This window comes from Scatophagus argus, chromosome 20 (assembly GCF_020382885.2).
Source record: "Scatophagus argus isolate fScaArg1 chromosome 20, fScaArg1.pri, whole genome shotgun sequence".
NCBI classification, from domain to species: Eukaryota; Metazoa; Chordata; class Actinopteri; family Scatophagidae; genus Scatophagus; species Scatophagus argus.
In genome coordinates this window covers 8,711,882-8,729,436 of record NC_058512.1, presented here as the reverse complement: position 1 = coordinate 8,729,436, position 17,555 = coordinate 8,711,882, and the positions used below count along the sequence as shown (strand labels likewise).

Below are 17,555 nucleotides of genomic sequence, written 5' to 3'. Positions count from 1 at the left end.
GTCTTTCTTTCTGAAGCTATGCAGCACACAAACAGTGTAAATGAGGGAATTTAAAGTAATCCCTTAGTTCAGCCGACACATCTTGCAAAAGAAGTACATCTCAAAAGCATCAACATTCCCCTGAAACATTTCAAGGTTGCTTTGGAGTCTCGTATTTGTTCTCATCTTGATAATACATGACTGCTGCTTCTTCTCTTCTCTTCTCTTCTCTTCTCTTCTCTTCTCTTCTCTTCTCTTCTCTTCTCTTCTCTTCTCTCTCTTTTTGCAGCTTGAGCTTAAGGGTGACTCACCCTCAGTAGAAGGCCTGCCAGCTCTAGCTTGTGATCTCAAAGCTGTGCCTCTACCACTCAACTCCCTCTAAGTGGTGGAAACTGCATCTCTGAGAAGGACTTGAGAAGGACTAAAACAACATGCAGTTCACTTTACAAAATAGGATTGGTCCCCATCTGTCAGATCATAATACAAGTGGATTTTTACAGAAATGAAATGCTCCAAAAACTTTCATCATTAGTTCCCTCTTGTCTTGAGCCACTGTCTCACTTCCCATATGTCTAAGTCTCTCAAGAAAGTAAGGCTAAGCCTAAACAGAACAAATCCACCAGAGCTTAAAGGGATTGTCAGTGAATTCAGACCACTCACACACCTGTGCCTGACCTCCAAAATCCCCCACACATAAGATGGAAGATCAGCTTTGGCTGAAACCAATCCTCCCTCTTTATCTCTGCAAACCTGTGGACTCAGTGCGAGGGCAGGGAGCGGACGCGAGCCTCTCGCTGCCTCTGCACTGTTAAATAGCCCACCAAAAGCTCTGATGGAGCTTTCAGGAGCAAACTAATCCCAGACAAATGCTCTTACAAAAATCACTTTAGAAATCTGCTGGAATCAATGTAAAGCCTCATAGGGACAGTGAGCACATGCCAACCTTTAGGGTTTGTCCCATATTCCCCTGCTGGTGATACACCATGCTGGGAAAGCTCATAAATATTGGAGGATTTCATTAGAGCTGGGTAATGGTTGTTGAAGTATATAATGGTCATTTGCATCTGGCTAACAACCTGATTTATCAGTTCCCTGTGATGCCATGTTGTTACACATTGCACTCGTGAAACATTGAAAGGCTGCCCGGGACAAGCATTTGTCAACATAATGAGGACAAATTGGAAAGACATTTAGCTTTCATGGCACAATACAATTTATTATAACCAGATCCTCTCCCGGTATGCTTTGCAAATGCTGATTAACTTTGTATGTATCAAAATCTATTATGACCTGAATCTAATTTATCAAATAAGTGGTTCTGAGAGAAACATGCAAATTTGCTTGTAAAGCTCATCTGCATTTCAACACTGAGCCAATTATGTTTGTAATACTATTATATGCATTGTGCATATTATACATTTTAAGAAGAACACAGTTTAAAAGAAAAGGTAAACAGCATGTTTTGTTTTTTCAATTGGACTTAAGGCACCATAAAATAATTATGAATGTAAGATTATTGCTGCAATCAAGGATTATGTCATATATAATAGATATTAAATGGTGTGCTAGTCTAGTGTTATGCTCAATGCCCGGCAGTGACATTTGTTTGTTTGTTATGATTCATTATCAGCATCTCCATTCTTCAATTTCTAACATTAATTTGGAAATCTGATACCGCTCATAATGCATTGCCATCATATCTACATCCAGCTGTTGCCTCCTTTGCCGCATTTTGTGGATGTTGCCCTATTTAGAAACACCACATCATTAATCAGTCCAGGAGTTCACTTTGCCCTCTGGTCTGGAGCTGGGATCAGAGGTGATCTGACTCAGAGCAATACAAGGAGATGCAAATCAAGCAAAGCAACAGCACACAGCATCACCCCAGTTTCTTCTTCTTTGGTCCCTAGTGAAACAAAGGTTGCAGCAAAGCCAAGTCAGGTCAATCGTTATTGCTCTATGGGGAAATTTAGTTTGCCACCTATGGATATTACCTATAGTTTGGAGGCATAGCTTTGAACGCTCAGGTCAATTACATGTGGAACAAAGGCATATTTATTGGAATGATCTTTCAGCACGGTCATTCATTATTTTGATGTGATTTGTCCAGTTGGTTTCACCAGCCTCTTTTCTTTCATTCTACTGCAGTGTTGTTTTGATATTTTGTAAATGTTCATTATGATTTTTTACAATGCTTTTCTGCACACGCTTTCTTGACTATCACACACAAATCTACACATGCATGTGCACACACACACTTGCACGCACGCACGTACGTACGCACACACGCACACACGCACACACGCACACACACACACACACACACATACACAAGCTCTTTACATGTCTCCATGCAATACTGAATTCCTTCTTCATTTCAGTACCAAAATATATTCTACTCACCCTGTGTCAAGCAGAGCGCCCAAACCAAGATAAATCCAAGCCCATACACCATCCAGGTATGTAAAGTCATGGATGCAGCACAGTAGTGATGGTCAGTGGACAGTGCTGGAGGCGAGAGAGCCAGATATTTCCTCTGCTCTCATCTAATAGTCCACCCTAACAGAAAGAGGGAGAAATCTAGCAGAGATCCCACTTCCCAAAGCCTGAGCAGCCCGACTGTCTCTCTCCACCCCAGCCTCAGCGAAGCTCACGCAGTGTGTGAGTGAAGTGCCAGCGAGAGTCCAGTGAGAGAGAGAGCCAACCATCCAGGCAGTCAGTCAGCTCAGCAGCCAGCCAGGCAAACAGACGAGGGGGGGGAGGAAGATAAATGAGTGAAGCAACTAAAGAAATGTCTTCCTCAGTGTTTTCCTCACGTCTTGCAGGTGAAGCTATTGGTTTGATTGCAAAAAGTAATAGAAAAAAGATCCTCCTCAAGTCACCCCCTGGAGAAAAAAAAAAGTGACCCACCTTCTCCCAACATAGAGATGAAAGCAAACAATGTAGCAATCATTGTATGTGTTTTTTGCAGTTGGGGCAAACACATCAGTCAGGATTAATTCCTGATTGATAATCCATCTCTTCTAATAATAGCCCTATCACAATGTGTTAAAAGCCCAGGCACTAAATGGGATGGCACACCGGGGGTGGGTGGGGGGGTGTTGTGGGGGTGGGATGGGGGTGAGTGTGCGTGTGTCTCTGAGAGGGAGCATTGCCAAAAGGAACGTCAACACACTCAAACACAATTTCCCAATGGGGCAGGTTATCTCTGCGCGGTGTATCACTGCGCTTGCACACTGGGTAGAAAATTCTATCTAATCAAGAATTAAAGAGTAAATCCTTTCTTAGAGACTGTAATGCCAGAGGATAAGGCAGGCTTTGCGGTAAGCCCTCATTCCCTCCCCACCCAAAGCAACATATGGTCCAGCCTGATAGATGGCTGCCAATGATCGCTGTCATTCATATTAATACATATTTACAGAGGAGAACCCAGATTTTTCCATATATGTTTTGATTATGGTGAAATGCAGATAAGCTATCCATTCATGAGGGCTCGTTTACAAAGCAAACAATGTCTAATCATCACTTACATGTCCATTTTTTTGTTATGTTTCTGCACACACATGCACATGCCTGTTTTTATTGGAGTGTGCAGCTGTGTGTGACTTGCCTCTCCTCTCTCTGCTTTTATTTGTGACTCATTGTTTGTGTGTGAGTGTGTGTGAAAGAAATACAGGGTGAGAGAAGGGAAATGCCAGGAGTGTGTGTTCTATCTATGTGAAGCATATGGTAGGTAGAAAGGGTCATGTGGACAGTTGTGTGTGCGTGTGCATGTGGAGGTGAGAGAGGAAAAGATGCTGTCTTAAGCTTAGCTTTAATCAATATTCCTGTGTGTGTGCGTCTCTGTGTGTGTAAACTGCAACCTTAAGGGGTTGACATTTGGAGAAATATGCATTTTTGCTTTTTGTGCACACAGTTAAATGAGAAGAAACAGGGGGAAACAGCTTTCTGGGCTCTGGCCAGCAGTAACACAAACTGGCTATTAGCACCACTAAAGCTGTCTATCTAACCCATTATATTTTGTTTGTTTAATTATGCAAAAACCAAAGTGTAAGCACATCAGATCCCTGTTGAGGGGCTGGACTATTTCTTAGCCACAACCTCTAACCTCCTGGAGTCCCTGCTGGTAGCAATGGCTCAAAGTGTGATATAAAGTCCCAGCAAAGTGCTAATTGTACTTTTTACACCTCTCTGCAGATTAAGAACAAAACATACCATGTTGATCAGTAAGCTTAGAGGATTTTGGTACTTTAAAAAAGAAGGATGGCTTTTTTTCCACTTGTTTCCAGCTAAGATAACCAGCTGTTGGTTGTAACTTCACATTTACCCTACAGACAGTCTCCCGTCCAACTCTCTTCCAGGAAGTGAAAGGTAATACATATTCCCTAAAAGTACAATTACATTTGGCATCGACACTTTCACAAACACGCAACCTCAGATGCAGAACTCAGCATCTCGAGACTCCCATTTGTGGACGGGGTGATGAATCTATAATGTGAAATTTTCACATCGCATCAACACAACTGCGCTGAGTGGTGTGAAGCATAAAAGAGCAGTCCCAGTAAATGTCCCAGTGCTGATGTGCGTGTGCAATTTTTGTCTCAACCTTTTCCCTCTCTCCACATCTTACAGCCCTTATTCATTTATATTCTGCTGAGCTGCTTGAGCCTTTGAGTGATAAAGCCATGAAAGAGAGAGTGAGAGAAGGCTGGAATTGGGGGGGGGGTGGGGGGGGAGTCCAGCAGTACCACAATGATGAAAGTGAGTCTTCCCCAAGCTGCTCCTGACTTATCTTATGACACACAATAGCTGCTTTAAATACCCTTGATGTCCCCTGCGGTGGCTAGTTTGGAGTGACAGTGACAAGAATAGGGTTGGCGACGTGGCTTTAAATTCTTGATGAAATTGCAATTAAGACACCAGAAGAAGTGAGCCCAAGGCCGTGCAAGCAACGACCAAAAAGAAACAACAAGGATGTGAGGAGGAAATACATGAAAAGTTAATTCTGCTCCGTGGGCTTTAATCCTGGGCATCTGTCATCGCATGTAACCCTCCCCTAAAAGTGTAGAGAGATGAGACTGGGAATGGCCATTAAGTCTTGTGTATTAGCCACAGCCCAGCGGACTCAGCAGAGTTAATGAGCAGTAATCCAGTACTGTTTGGCCACAATACTTGACAACGTGGAAAGATATTCTGCAGGCTATGTGCAGCTAAATCAAAACAAAAGTGTAGAAGATACATAGAGAGCAGCGAGGTCTCAGATTTACCTTTCAGGGACTTTGATGCCCCTCCAATTTGATACTGGTTAGAGAAATCCTCAGGGGTCTCTCAGGCTTCCCCTTAGAGCAGGTTTTTGTGCTTTTGTCACATGTCCCATGATTATCGCCTTAATGGTGGCACTAGCTGTAAGATTAACTGCTGAAGCCTTGAAGAGAAACTGCCTTTTAGCACCCAGAATATCAAGTAATTGAAAGTTTGACCGGATGTATGTGCCTCTGCAGTTTTACACTAAAGGGAGTGCAAAGCCGGATTCTTACTTATACAGCAAAGGAGACGTCTCAGCAAAAGGCTTAGCTTCATTTGTGGAAAAGTAAGCACTTCTGAATTTTGCTTCATTGCCCTTTAAATGATGGTCCCCAGCATTTTTAAAGGAATTACACACATTCAGATTTCAGCACTCTCACTTACTATATAAATTCACAAAATGTACACATTTCATGTATAGAAAAACAGAAAATGATGCATTTCCTTAGCATTTCATAAACTAATAATAAATGAACATACTGTAATTGATACATTACTATAATTTAGTAAAATGGCTGCTTCTTTCCTTGCATGTGTGTAAGACAGTGTAGAAACACAGATTATTCCAGTCTTATCCTTATCTCTTAAACCATGAAAAAAACATGAAATCAGTTTTGCTGACACCTCGTTCAGTTTTTTTTAATGTATTGGAACCAATGCCATAGTGAGACTTCCCATTTACTGACCTAATAAGCTGCTATGTCTAAAATGATGAGCAATTGGAGTGTCGAGAGAAACTACTAACATAATTATACATCTTCTCAAGCATGTAAGCGCTGCTCCTCTCAGCATCTTATCAGCCTGTGGCATCTTAAGAGGCACGGTCCAATCACTGGCCTTGTATTTTGTGCATGGCTGCTCTGTCTCCCTGCCCAGGAGCCCTCAGAGTAAAGCCAGGGGCCAAATCACCATCTGCTCCTGTCACTTGGGGTGGCACTATCACGTTTGCAGTGCCATGCCAGTCCAATGAGACCACGACCAGGCTGTGACCCTCTCGCCAGCTGACCTGAGATCTAATGTCTTCTTCACCAGGTTATTCACAGCTGCATGATGGTCACTGGTTGCTGATCCACAGGCACATTCTGTAGAGAGTTTTATGCACAACCTGGCTTTATGATAAAATATTTGAGGATTTCTTTCTGAGTAGACTAAGGATTCTGAATTGTCTCTCAGCAGTTTTTACAGTTTCAACATTTACAAATCCCACATTTCACAATTAGAATTTAATCACTACATTGGGTGCAACTCCAAAGCTGATATTTCCTCTCATGCAGCCATTTCTGACTTTTTGAGGAGCTGTTATCAGATTTCAGAGATTAATTTGCCCCTTGGATGTACAGCGTATGGCATGAAAAATCAAATCAGCATTTGAAGGCTTGCTGGAGGGACCTGCCTGCCTGATATGCTGCAACACTTCCCTCGCAATACTAATTGGATGTTTGGACTATTTTTAAAGGGTCCGCTGAACCCACGGCCAGCCCTTTACAGAGAGGCTGATAAATAATTAAATCGACTCGGATAAAGTGGAAGAATATTTAACTGCTACCCCCATTTAAAAGCTTAGCTTTACAAACCATCAGCTCAATAATCTCTTAATTTAAACATTCCCCTAAATCTCCAAGGCTTAGAGGCAGCATCTGCCACACACATACACACTCTGCTAGAGAACATGTTTATAAAAATAACCTGAGACATGTTGACATCTGTTTTCCTAATGACTTTCATTCAGTGCCCATTTAGCAACTGACTGCCTCATACTTGTGTACCATCACTGACTCAAGTTACACCACAGATTTTTGAAAGGTCAGGCGCTCTGCTATAAGTCCTCTATAGCCCAGGATGCAGCTTAGCATGGCCTACATTAAGTCCTCATAAATCTATGCGTGTTTGTCATTGATAGATCTTATCGTTACACTTTGTGAAATCAATGACAGGGCTCTCAGGGGATTTGTAAGAGGTGGGGACTTTATCCAGCTGTGCTCCCAATAGGGAAATTCAAACATGCTGCTCTATTTTCTTCATAAGCTATGATACACATTGACAGAAACATTAAAGCCCTGCTTCATGAATAAGAATGCAACATCTGAAAATAAACTGCCTTAACTGCATCATGTGGAGATGAAGCTGCTTCAGGAGTGCATTTTCAACACGGGGGCTTGACAAAGTGGGGAAATTGAGATTTAAGACACTGCCAGGAGCTTTGGAGGCTGACCTGATAGCACACTGATGCCAACACCCGGTTTATTTCAATGCAAGTCAACCACCACAACCTTCCCATTCCTGCAGGCTTCATATCTTAATCCCCTGCAGGCTTTATCACTTAAATCACCTTTAAGAACTAAAGCGGATCCTATAGGTGGCTTCTTGCACCTTCTTCCAGTGTGTAAACTCTGCATCCCTCTCAGCTCCCTGAACTGATTTGGCTCCAGTCCGCCAGAGCCACGCTCTGTGGGGGAATATGAATGGCATTAGCTCCAGGCTGTTGCCATGGTGTTGACTTATTTACTGTACATCAGCCCACTGACTTCAAACAGCGCACTACACGTTTTGGCTGCCATATTAGTGTCAGTGTTATCATCCAAAGGACACATTTCCACTGGGTGATTTAAAAAATTTAACTGTGGCTGCTTATAAACAACAGAAAGTTGTGAGCAAGTGAAAGAAGGCCTGTAAGCTGTAGATATACTGACCAATAGAAACTGTGCATTGTTGTTATCTTTTGCCTAAATCAAATCCATGCTTGTGGTTTTTATTAATTAAACACATCATTCATTAAAAGGGGAAGAAAAACACAACTAGGATCTTTTCCTGGCTCATAATGAACACACTGTTAACTCAGTTCATTTGGGTTTTTCATGTCTTGGGCAGCTGTTTTCTTGAGCAGCAGCTGGCCTGACATTTTAATGAAGTCACATGTCGTATACATCACTGACATTTAAACTACCCAATAATCAATGTGCAGAAAGAGTACATGCATGGATTATTGGAAGCTTCCTCAGGTGAAATTTTGACAGATTACTTAACCTAAACCATTTTAGCCAAAATCCAAATTATAAGTCAAGTAAGAGACTCTTATTTCATCCCTTTGCAAATTCAACTGGTTGTGTAAGATTAATTTTAAGTCAGGGCTTTCAAGGAAGGATATAAGCTGTAGAGCAGTATTTATGAATGGAGGAAGAGCTCCTTCCATTACATCATCAGTACTGACATGGTATTATTTGACAAGGAATGACAAAATACAGCTTTGAGTTAAACACTAATACTATTTAAAACAATGAGTTATTTAGTCTAATGTGTGTAAGAAATGTAGCACTTAAAGACATAATCCCAAAATTAGTATAGCGCATAATGCCGACTGAAAGATAGGGATTCTGTAAGCTTATGTTTGAGCAGCGGAGTAAAATCTTTTTTCTTTTTTTCCCCTGCAGAAATCTTGTAGCATATTTCAGGATTCCAGTAGCATAAGTGTGACAGTTGTTGCATGGATGGGTAGGCTTTGCCTGCCAAAATGTCCAGTGCAGTCACTTCATGAAAAGTTATGCAACAAAAAGAAAAGCTCTGATCATTTTCTTTGGCCCCATGAGTTTTGAATTATATAAATATATAATCATCACAACAGTGGCATATTAATGCAATGCCCCATTTGCCCATTTCATAAGTACAAGAATGTAGTTAACACTTCATGGGTTTGAAGAGGCTAAGATATATCCAATAGCTTTGTTCATTTTCCTCAGACACACAGCTGAGATTATTTTTTGCAAAATGGGGAACCTAATGATGTGCAATTGCAAGACATGGGTACTGCCAAGACTTCTTGTCACACCACGCTCCACATGGAAATGAAACATTTTCATTGTACATTGTGAATAAATGCGGATCAGTTTTGTAACAGATTTATAACTGAGGAAGAGTTTAAGTTATTATACAGAACTGTGTATCATACATCTGAGCATCAGAGACATTGCTGCAAAAATTAGGTAATAAAGAACTAAGATTCTGCTAAGAGACATATGTGTCAGCATAGTATACACATGCAAATGCGAACACAATATAAGAAGCTGGAAAAATCTCTGGTGTGCAATGGTGGTGTTTCTCTCTACTTATGCAATAAATTAATGAAAGGTGATTTAGACATGGCTGGAATTCCGCTCTTAAAAACTGCTTTATTACTATCAAATACTGTCTTTCAACAAAAAGGAAGATATTAAGTGAATATTTTAAGAACTAAAGAGTCTGAAAACTGCAAATCAGGAGTTGGGATTGACCTCCACTACTTCCTGTTCACAAAGGCTTGTAGATTTCAAACAAAACACTTGTCTTCTCCACTGAATTCACTATATTAGTGAATAAAGACCTGTTATACAGTTAGATTTAGCTGCTTTTTATGCATTATTGGCTTTGAAGTACAGTTTAACATATCTCCATCCTCTGTCAGTAAATGAGATATTGTTAGATCAAACACTTCGTTGTAAGGAGTTGTAGCGACTGAAAGATCATAGAAGTTGCACAAAACAATATAATCGCCCCAGAGCAAGCGGAAGTGGCGTGAAATATACATACAAGTTGTTGTGACTGAACCTCCATCTAGGTGCAGTAGATGGCAGTGTGGAGCTTTAGAAAGCTTTTGACAGTCGATGTAAAACGGAAGAAGAAGTAGAAGTCTGAAGCCGAAGAAGAAGCCCACACGTGTTACCAACATGTCGGCTTACCGTTTTGTTGTGTGTTGAGATTACATGAGCTGTGTTGAACACTAGTTTGGTGACGTTTTGTCTCATAATCTGTACAGTAATTCTACCGACCGCAGTCTTGAAAGAGACTCGAAACGTCAGGATGGCGCAGAGAAAGAAGAAACTGACGAAGAAGAAGAGACACACAGCCAACAGGGAGCCAGAGGCTGATTCTGACAGCGGAGACTTTGAGCTGGCTGCTGAAGTGAAGGACGATGATTCGGTAAGGAAGAATATTGTAAAACAACTCATTCAACCAGCCGGTAATCGCCGCATTGACACAACGCCATCGTTTGTAGCGAATGACAACATCTGGTGTGTTACACCAGATGTTTTGCCACGCTGTGGTGGACAGATGGGGGTATAGCTCAGTGGTAGAGCATTTGACTGCAGATCAAGAGGTCTCCGGTTCAAATCCGGATGCCCCCTCAACTCTTTATACTTCTTAAGTATATTATAAGCATATGATGTACTTAATACGTGTTGAAATATTCATACATATAAATTATAGCATAATAAGTGCTATTACGCAACAACGGTACAGTGAAGGAAGAGGAAAGCTGTGCACGTACACATCCATCCATTATACTGTATGTACATTTCTTTGGTATTATCTAAATATAACATTTTTGTACCAATTGTTTACTTAGTCTGTAGGATACATTTATGCTAAAACCTGTAGTTTAATGCTTAAGTCAGTCAACAGGAAATCAGTCTGTCCCTATCAGTCCACTTTTTTATGTGACTTTACTTCATCGAGTATGCAACTTGCACAGTACATCTCCTGTGTCCACTTATTTTTTTTTTGTAATGAATAATGCTTATGCATAGACCGTTTGAACAATGGGGGTAACCCTTATGGGGACTAATAAAATATTATCATATCTTGTAAATAGCTAAACTTGGTGTATTTTTTTTTTTGTACCTCTGCCATGTTGCTAATGAGATGTTGTCATGTTTTCTTACTGGTCTCACAGCCAGGGAGGAAGCTGCTCCGCTTCCCTGCCTCATCAGACTGCCTGTCGGATGTGGAGCCTGACACCAGGGAGCTTGTCAGAGCCCAAAACAAGAAGAAGAAGAAGTCTGGAGGCTTTCAGTCCATGGGTAAGACCTAGCCAAGAGTGTACAAATAGGGCTGTATGTCCACTGGTTACACACAGTGTTGGAAATCTACCTGCATATATTAATTTGAGCTGGAAATGCCTCTATAAATACAATGTTAAACTTGTTTAACTACACTGTGTGTGATTTCAGGTCTCAGTTACCCCGTATATAAAGGTGTCATGAAGAAGGGTTATAAAGTCCCTACTCCGATCCAAAGAAAGGTAAGGCAGCACCACTTCAGAACGCCACAGTCACACATATGACTTGATGCCTAATTCCCCTCTTTACCACTTCAGACTATCCCGGTGATTTTGGATGGCAAAGATGTAGTAGCCATGGCCAGGACTGGCAGTGGTAAGACAGCTGCCTTCCTGGTGCCCATGTTTGAGAAGCTGAAAGCTCCTCAAGCCCAAACAGGAGCCAGGGCCCTCATCCTGACCCCCACCAGAGAGTTGGCTCTGCAGACCATGAAGTTCACAAAAGAGGTCAGACTGATGAGTGTTTTGTGATGTTATTCAATCAGGTGGCCGGTGTTTCGTGTAGCCATAATTCCATTAAAACCTTTTAAAAATTATTATTTAGGGATCTTTCTGTGTCTTTTGAGAAAGAGCCTCTTATATCCTTTATTTATTGTTGTCTCTGATGTTTTTTTTCCCTCCCTGTTTTGTGGTGTTGCAGTTGGGAAAATTTACAGGCCTCAAGACTGCCTTGATCCTCGGTGGAGACAGGTGAGTCACTGCTTGTTATTCTTGCTCTGTTAACCTGTTTTTTTTTTTTTTAACACTTGAGATCTTTACTCTGTGAGTGAATCTTAATCTCTCTGCTCTTTTCCAGTATGGATGGTCAGTTTGCCGCTCTTCATGAAAATCCTGACATGTAAGTGTTTTGTTGATGTGCACACTGATCGTGTTGTTTTTCTCCATCCTGGTACTTTATGTTGTAATCCTGATGTCTATGCTTTTCCCCTCAGAATCATTGGTACCCCTGGTCGTTTGATGCATGTTATAAAGGAGATGAACCTGAAGTTGCAAAATGTCGAGTACGTGGTGTTTGATGAGGCTGACAGGTGAGACATGAAACATTTGGGCATTTAAAGATATCATATTTCCATTTCACAGCTTGGATATGCATGTTTGTGTGACCGTGCTGTTGCTCTTCTTCCACTCAGGCTGTTCGAAATGGGTTTTGCCGAGCAGCTTCAGGAGATCATCCAAAGACTTCCCGACACCAGACAGACTCTGCTGTTTTCTGCCACTCTGCCAAAACTGCTGGTGGAGTTTGCCAGAGCTGGTGAGATTAACAATTAGTTCTGTTTTACGTTTGAAGACGTTTTTGGGGATCATCACAATGATGTGCATAGTAAGACAATGCTAACTAAAGAACCTTTCTGACATATTCCCAGGTCTGACTGAACCAGTATTGATCCGTTTGGATGTGGATTCTAAGCTCAGCGACCAGATTAAGGTAAACAGTTCATTAAAGATAAAAATAAAACAAGAAGAAAACCTTTTACGTTTTTACATGATTCATACCCTTAGAACAAATTAAAGATGTGCTCAATCAGAATAAACATTTTACTGCAGATTTGTGGTGAATTTACAGTGGTCAATAAAACACAGTCAGTTTAGAAGTGCATCTCTGTGTTCTCCAGGTTCTTTCAAAACAGCTGATAAGGCATGGAATTGATTGGTTAGATTAATAGAATTAACAAAAAACAAATTAAAAAATGACCATGACATCTTTTAAAATAAAACGGCCGCTCTGTTGTTTTCTCCTGTCTCCCGTCAGCTGTCGTTTTTCCATCTGCGTGTAGACGACAAGTCAGCACTGCTGCTTCATCTGCTGAGGAACGTGGTGAAGCCTCAGGAGCAGACTGTGGTTTTTGTAGCCACCAAGCACCATGTAGAATACCTCAAGGAGGTGAGGTAGACACTGCAGTCTCATTTTTCTTTGGTCTTTTTCCACATTGAACCCTCACATATTCTCAGTCACATGTTTTTAAAAACATCAGCTTTAATTTATAGTAAATTTATATCTTTAAATCTTTATTGTGATCTCCAGCTGCTGGCTTCAGAAGGTGTGGAGTGTGCCTACATCTACAGCTCCCTTGATCAGACTGCCAGGAAGATCAACATTGGGAAATTTGTGCATCGTAAAGCCATGGTGCTAATTGTGACTGATGTTGCTGCTCGTGGTATAGACATCCCTCTGCTGGACAATGTCATCAACTACAACTTCCCTTCCAAGGCCAAGCTCTTCTTGCACAGAGTTGGTGAGTGGCTCATTCACCCAAATAAGATTTTGCTGCACCTTTTTAATTATTTTCTTTTACCAAAATTTAATCAAAGGAAGAAAAGATGAGGTTGATATGATAAATGTAGATTATTTACTCTTCAGGCCGTGTGGGACGTGCTGGTCGCAGTGGCACAGCCTACAGTATGATTTGTCAAGACGAGATGCCTTATGTCTTTGACCTTCACCTCTTCCTCGGAAGGCCTGTTCAGTTCACCACACCTGAACACACTCAAGGTACGCTTGATGCGCTACACATCTGAAGCTGCCAGTGGCCATGTCACAGTCTGTTGGCTGTCACTCCCACCAGTCTAAACTTCTCCTCGCCCCCTCCCCTGCAGATTCAGATGGTCTGTTTGGTCGGGTCCCTCAGAGTATACTGGATGATGAAAGTTCTCATCTGATCACGGCTCATGAAAACTCCCTGGACCTGCAAAACCTGCACCGTGTGTCAGAGAACGCCTACAAGCAGTACCTCAAGTCTCGACCAAACCCCTCACCTGAGTCCATCAGACGGGTCAAAAGCACGGATTTGTCCTGCATGGCCGTCCATCCCCTGCTAGGTCAGTTTGGAGGAGGATAACCTGTAAGGGGAACAGTGATGATGATACTCAGTAGTTGGTATAAACACTGATCAATCTTGTTTCAGGGTTAGGCTTGGAGAAAATGGAACTGGAACGCCTTCAATTAGTTGACGCAATCAAAGGCTACAAATCCAAATCAGTAAGTTATAGTAGACATTAATGCTGATATCTCATAGTGATACAGTTTCCTGCAAACCTGGAACGAAGCAAAAAATTTTGTCTTTTTGTCTTCTTTCAGACTATCTTTGAAATCAACTCCAGCAGTAAGACACAGGCTAGTGAGGTAATGCGGAAAAAACGCTCTAAAGACACGCAACTGGTGGACAAATTCAGCAAACAGAGAGACAAACTGGCTGCCGAAAGCCAGCTGCAAAGGACCAGCAACCCCACCACCGCTGCTGACGACGATTTCACACACTCCACTAGTAGAGAGGATGACGATCTAAAGGCAAGAAACTCTCATTCCTCTTTATGATCTGAAGCTGTTTGGTGCGTTTTGTTTTTTTTTTTCCCGTTGTACGCAAAATAAAATTAAAGCTGCCAAAGATAATTTTAGTTGTCAATTAATCTGCTGATTATTTTATTGATTAATTGTTTTAAAAAGTTAAAGAAGAATAGAGAAAATGATGTCTACTTTTGTCATTCATTTTCATTTCATTTTCTGTTGATCAATTCGTCGACAGACCAACTCAAAACCGTAAAACATTTTGCACTTGCCTGACGCTGTGTGAAAACTTAAATAACGCGTCTTAAATGTTTGTGAATTGTTGCAGCACTTTTAATTACCAACCTCAAGTCAGTGTTTGTAATTTTTCATGTTTCCACCAGGGGGTGTTCTCTGAAGTGGTAGGTGGGAAAAGGAGAGGCCTGCAGGAAGATGGGGAACAACAGCAGAAGAATAAGAGAAGCAGACAGTTGGGCAAAGATGAGGAGTATTACATCCCCTACAGACCCAAAGACTTCAACTCTGAGAGAGGGTGAGGCATAAAACTTTGATTTATATCTTAAGAAGTGACGTCAGACATGATCAAACTGTTTTATGGGTGTGTCATAACTTGTGACTCACGTTCTGTGTGTGTGTTAGGTTAAGTCTCGGGGGAGAGGGCACTGCTTTTGAACAGCAGGCCTCCTCGGCTCTCCTGGACCTCATGGGAGATGAGGGAGATCGCCTCAACCAACACAAAAACATGATGAAATGGTGAACATTTAAATTCACCCTAAGTCTGTCTCTCTCCTCCTTTTTCTGACACCTCAGGATTCTCACTTTGCCACTTCACACCATAATTCAGTGTGTCTCTTTCATCTAAAGGGATCGCAAGAGGAAGCGCTTCGTGAGAGAAACAGGAAAGGATGAACAGAAGAAGAAGAAGATCAGAACAGACGGCGGTCAGGTCATCAATAACAAGACAAACAGGAAGAACTTGTATCCTTCCATCAAAATCTCTTTTTGTATATGTGTTGACCATTACTGCTGCCACTGGTCTCTCTCAGTCTGACAATGTTCAGCTGTTGTTAACTTAATGCCATTTCAGTTATGAGGAATGGAAGAAAAAATACAGGATTGATGATGCTGGATCAGATGGAGAAACAGGAGGAGGAGGAGGAGGGAGGAGGCCAGCAGGAGGTAGGAGAGCATCTTTATGTTCACGCTTTAGAACTGGACTGTTTCATTAAAAGACGAATAATAAAGCCTACTGAATAAATCGGGAGGTTACTCATAGATAAAATCTGATACATCCATTAAATAACAATAAATACCCAGCTTTTACAAACTATTAATTCAGAGGCCATACATTTATAAATCTTGGGAAAGACACTTTGCTTTTTGATGGAGTGAGGAGAGTACTGATAGTTCCGCACGTATCCTCATCCTCAAAAAAATACAATTAATATATTTTGTTTCTCAATCCTTGTTTCGATCTCGCCCATCTCTCAGGTCGTGGTCGCGGCCGTGGTCGACGAGGTCTTAACTCCCAGAGCCCCAACCTGCAGAGGCCCGCGGGACCGCAGCAGACGCCTGGTGGCCGTGCAGCGCGCTCAGAGCTGAAGTCGAAGCAGCAGATCCTGAAGCAGCGCAAGAAGCATCAGAAGCACCAGTTCCTGCAGAGCGGAGGCTTGAAGAAACTTCGTACCAAGAACAAACAGTGGCTCGGTGAAGTTAAGAAGTCAGGTTTTGGACGAGGTGGTCAGAAGAAGGGTAAGATGAAGAAGAGACTCTGAGGTGGACATAGAGGGATGACGGCGTGATATGGTTGAAATGGAGTGAACCACGAGCTACCGGATGGTGACTGCTATTGACTTCTCAAACCACCTACAGTAATTTCACACAGTCTTTCATGATTGTGGATTAGACTGTGAGATGATTCACCTACTGAACTCTGATGTTGATACGGAGTGTGTATAAGAACAATCCGGTGTATTGGATATTTTGAGTGTGTTGACAGATGAAATGTTGTTGAGTACAGAGCTATGTCTGTACACATTGTTGACTGTTGGCAAAATACATATATAAATGGAGAAATACTCAGGGTTGTCTTCATTCGCAGTCAGTTATATGTCGAGCAGGATGGTGTTTATGGTGTGATGTGTAGGTTGGTGCATTTATTTGGCCATAATGAGTTTTCTATGGCCCATTTTCCTGAAGAGAATCCTATTGAAGAGGTATGAGGGCAATTTTAATATTCCACTTTCATAATTTGGGGTGACTTGAGAGAGAGCCAGGCTGCAAAAGAATTGGCTAAATTTAAGCATCAGCTGTCGACACGTTTTGTTTTTTTCTCTAGCAGAGAACAAAACTAAATTGAATGAGGACTTAAGGCTGAGGAAAACCACTCAGAGGATGGCGTCTGGAGGAGTGAACTCATCCAGGTAGTGAATGGTGTAAAGCAGCAGACGGGTAGTTAAAGTCTCCTCTTCCTGCTTAATGATGGCAGTTTTGATTCTGGAGGAAAATGTTTAAGATCTGGGAAACTCTACTCCATCACATATGGTTTGACAATATAGCTCCAATGAATAGAGTTTTATCATCAGGGGAATTGTGGTCTGACTTTCTCTATCTTGTGTCCTTTTGTGCATTTGTCACTATTTTAATGAAAACCCTGTTAAAGCAACCACAGCCTTTGGAAGGCCGTTTGATGTCACTTTGTTCCCTGTTTCTGGCCTTCGTATTTGTCGATATGTCGTTTCTTCCTGCTGGTGTAAAGTCTGGATTGCTCCCATTTTGTGCTCAAGTGGCTGTTGTGAATGGAAAAATGAGGTCCTGGTTTATGTGAGTGGGTTTTCTGTGAACCTCAAAACTGAGTTCACCCTCTTCTCCAGGGGGACTGCATAGTCTAAAACATTCGGCTTCTCATTATTCATCTCCTCTGTAAAAGTATTGTAAAATCTACCAAATCTAACGAACGTGTTTGGTGAAGGCCTTGAAGCCGCTAGTTCTGTTGAAGATTTTCTGCATTTCATTTTCTACTTATAATTGCTATTTTTAAACAATATGGCATCTTCATAAAGGACGATGCTGCGCTCTTTTGGTGGAAAACTAACACTGCAAGTGTCTCAGATGTTTTCA

General features: G+C 41.6%; 1 protein-coding gene and 1 non-coding gene across 2 annotated transcripts; both read left to right on the top strand.

The window, feature by feature from the left end:
* Nucleotides 1-9,924: 9,924 nt before the first annotated feature.
* On the top strand, nt 9,925-16,513 carry ddx54 (DEAD (Asp-Glu-Ala-Asp) box polypeptide 54). The gene is made up of 20 exons (XM_046375690.1): nt 9,925-10,233; nt 10,988-11,114; nt 11,265-11,335; nt 11,411-11,599; nt 11,793-11,842; nt 11,949-11,990; nt 12,085-12,180; nt 12,283-12,404; nt 12,517-12,578; nt 12,903-13,034; nt 13,176-13,386; nt 13,512-13,643; nt 13,748-13,969; nt 14,056-14,129; nt 14,229-14,438; nt 14,819-14,967; nt 15,075-15,188; nt 15,300-15,413; nt 15,523-15,614; nt 15,927-16,513. The coding sequence occupies exons 1-20, from the start codon at nt 10,114-10,116 to the stop codon at nt 16,208-16,210; spliced, it is 2,613 nt and encodes an 870-aa protein (XP_046231646.1). The 5' UTR covers nt 9,925-10,113; the 3' UTR covers nt 16,211-16,513.
* trnac-gca lies at nt 10,368-10,439 on the top strand. Its single transcript has one exon. It is a non-coding gene; the product is annotated as a tRNA-Cys (tRNA).
* Nucleotides 16,514-17,555: the final 1,042 nt, after the last annotated feature.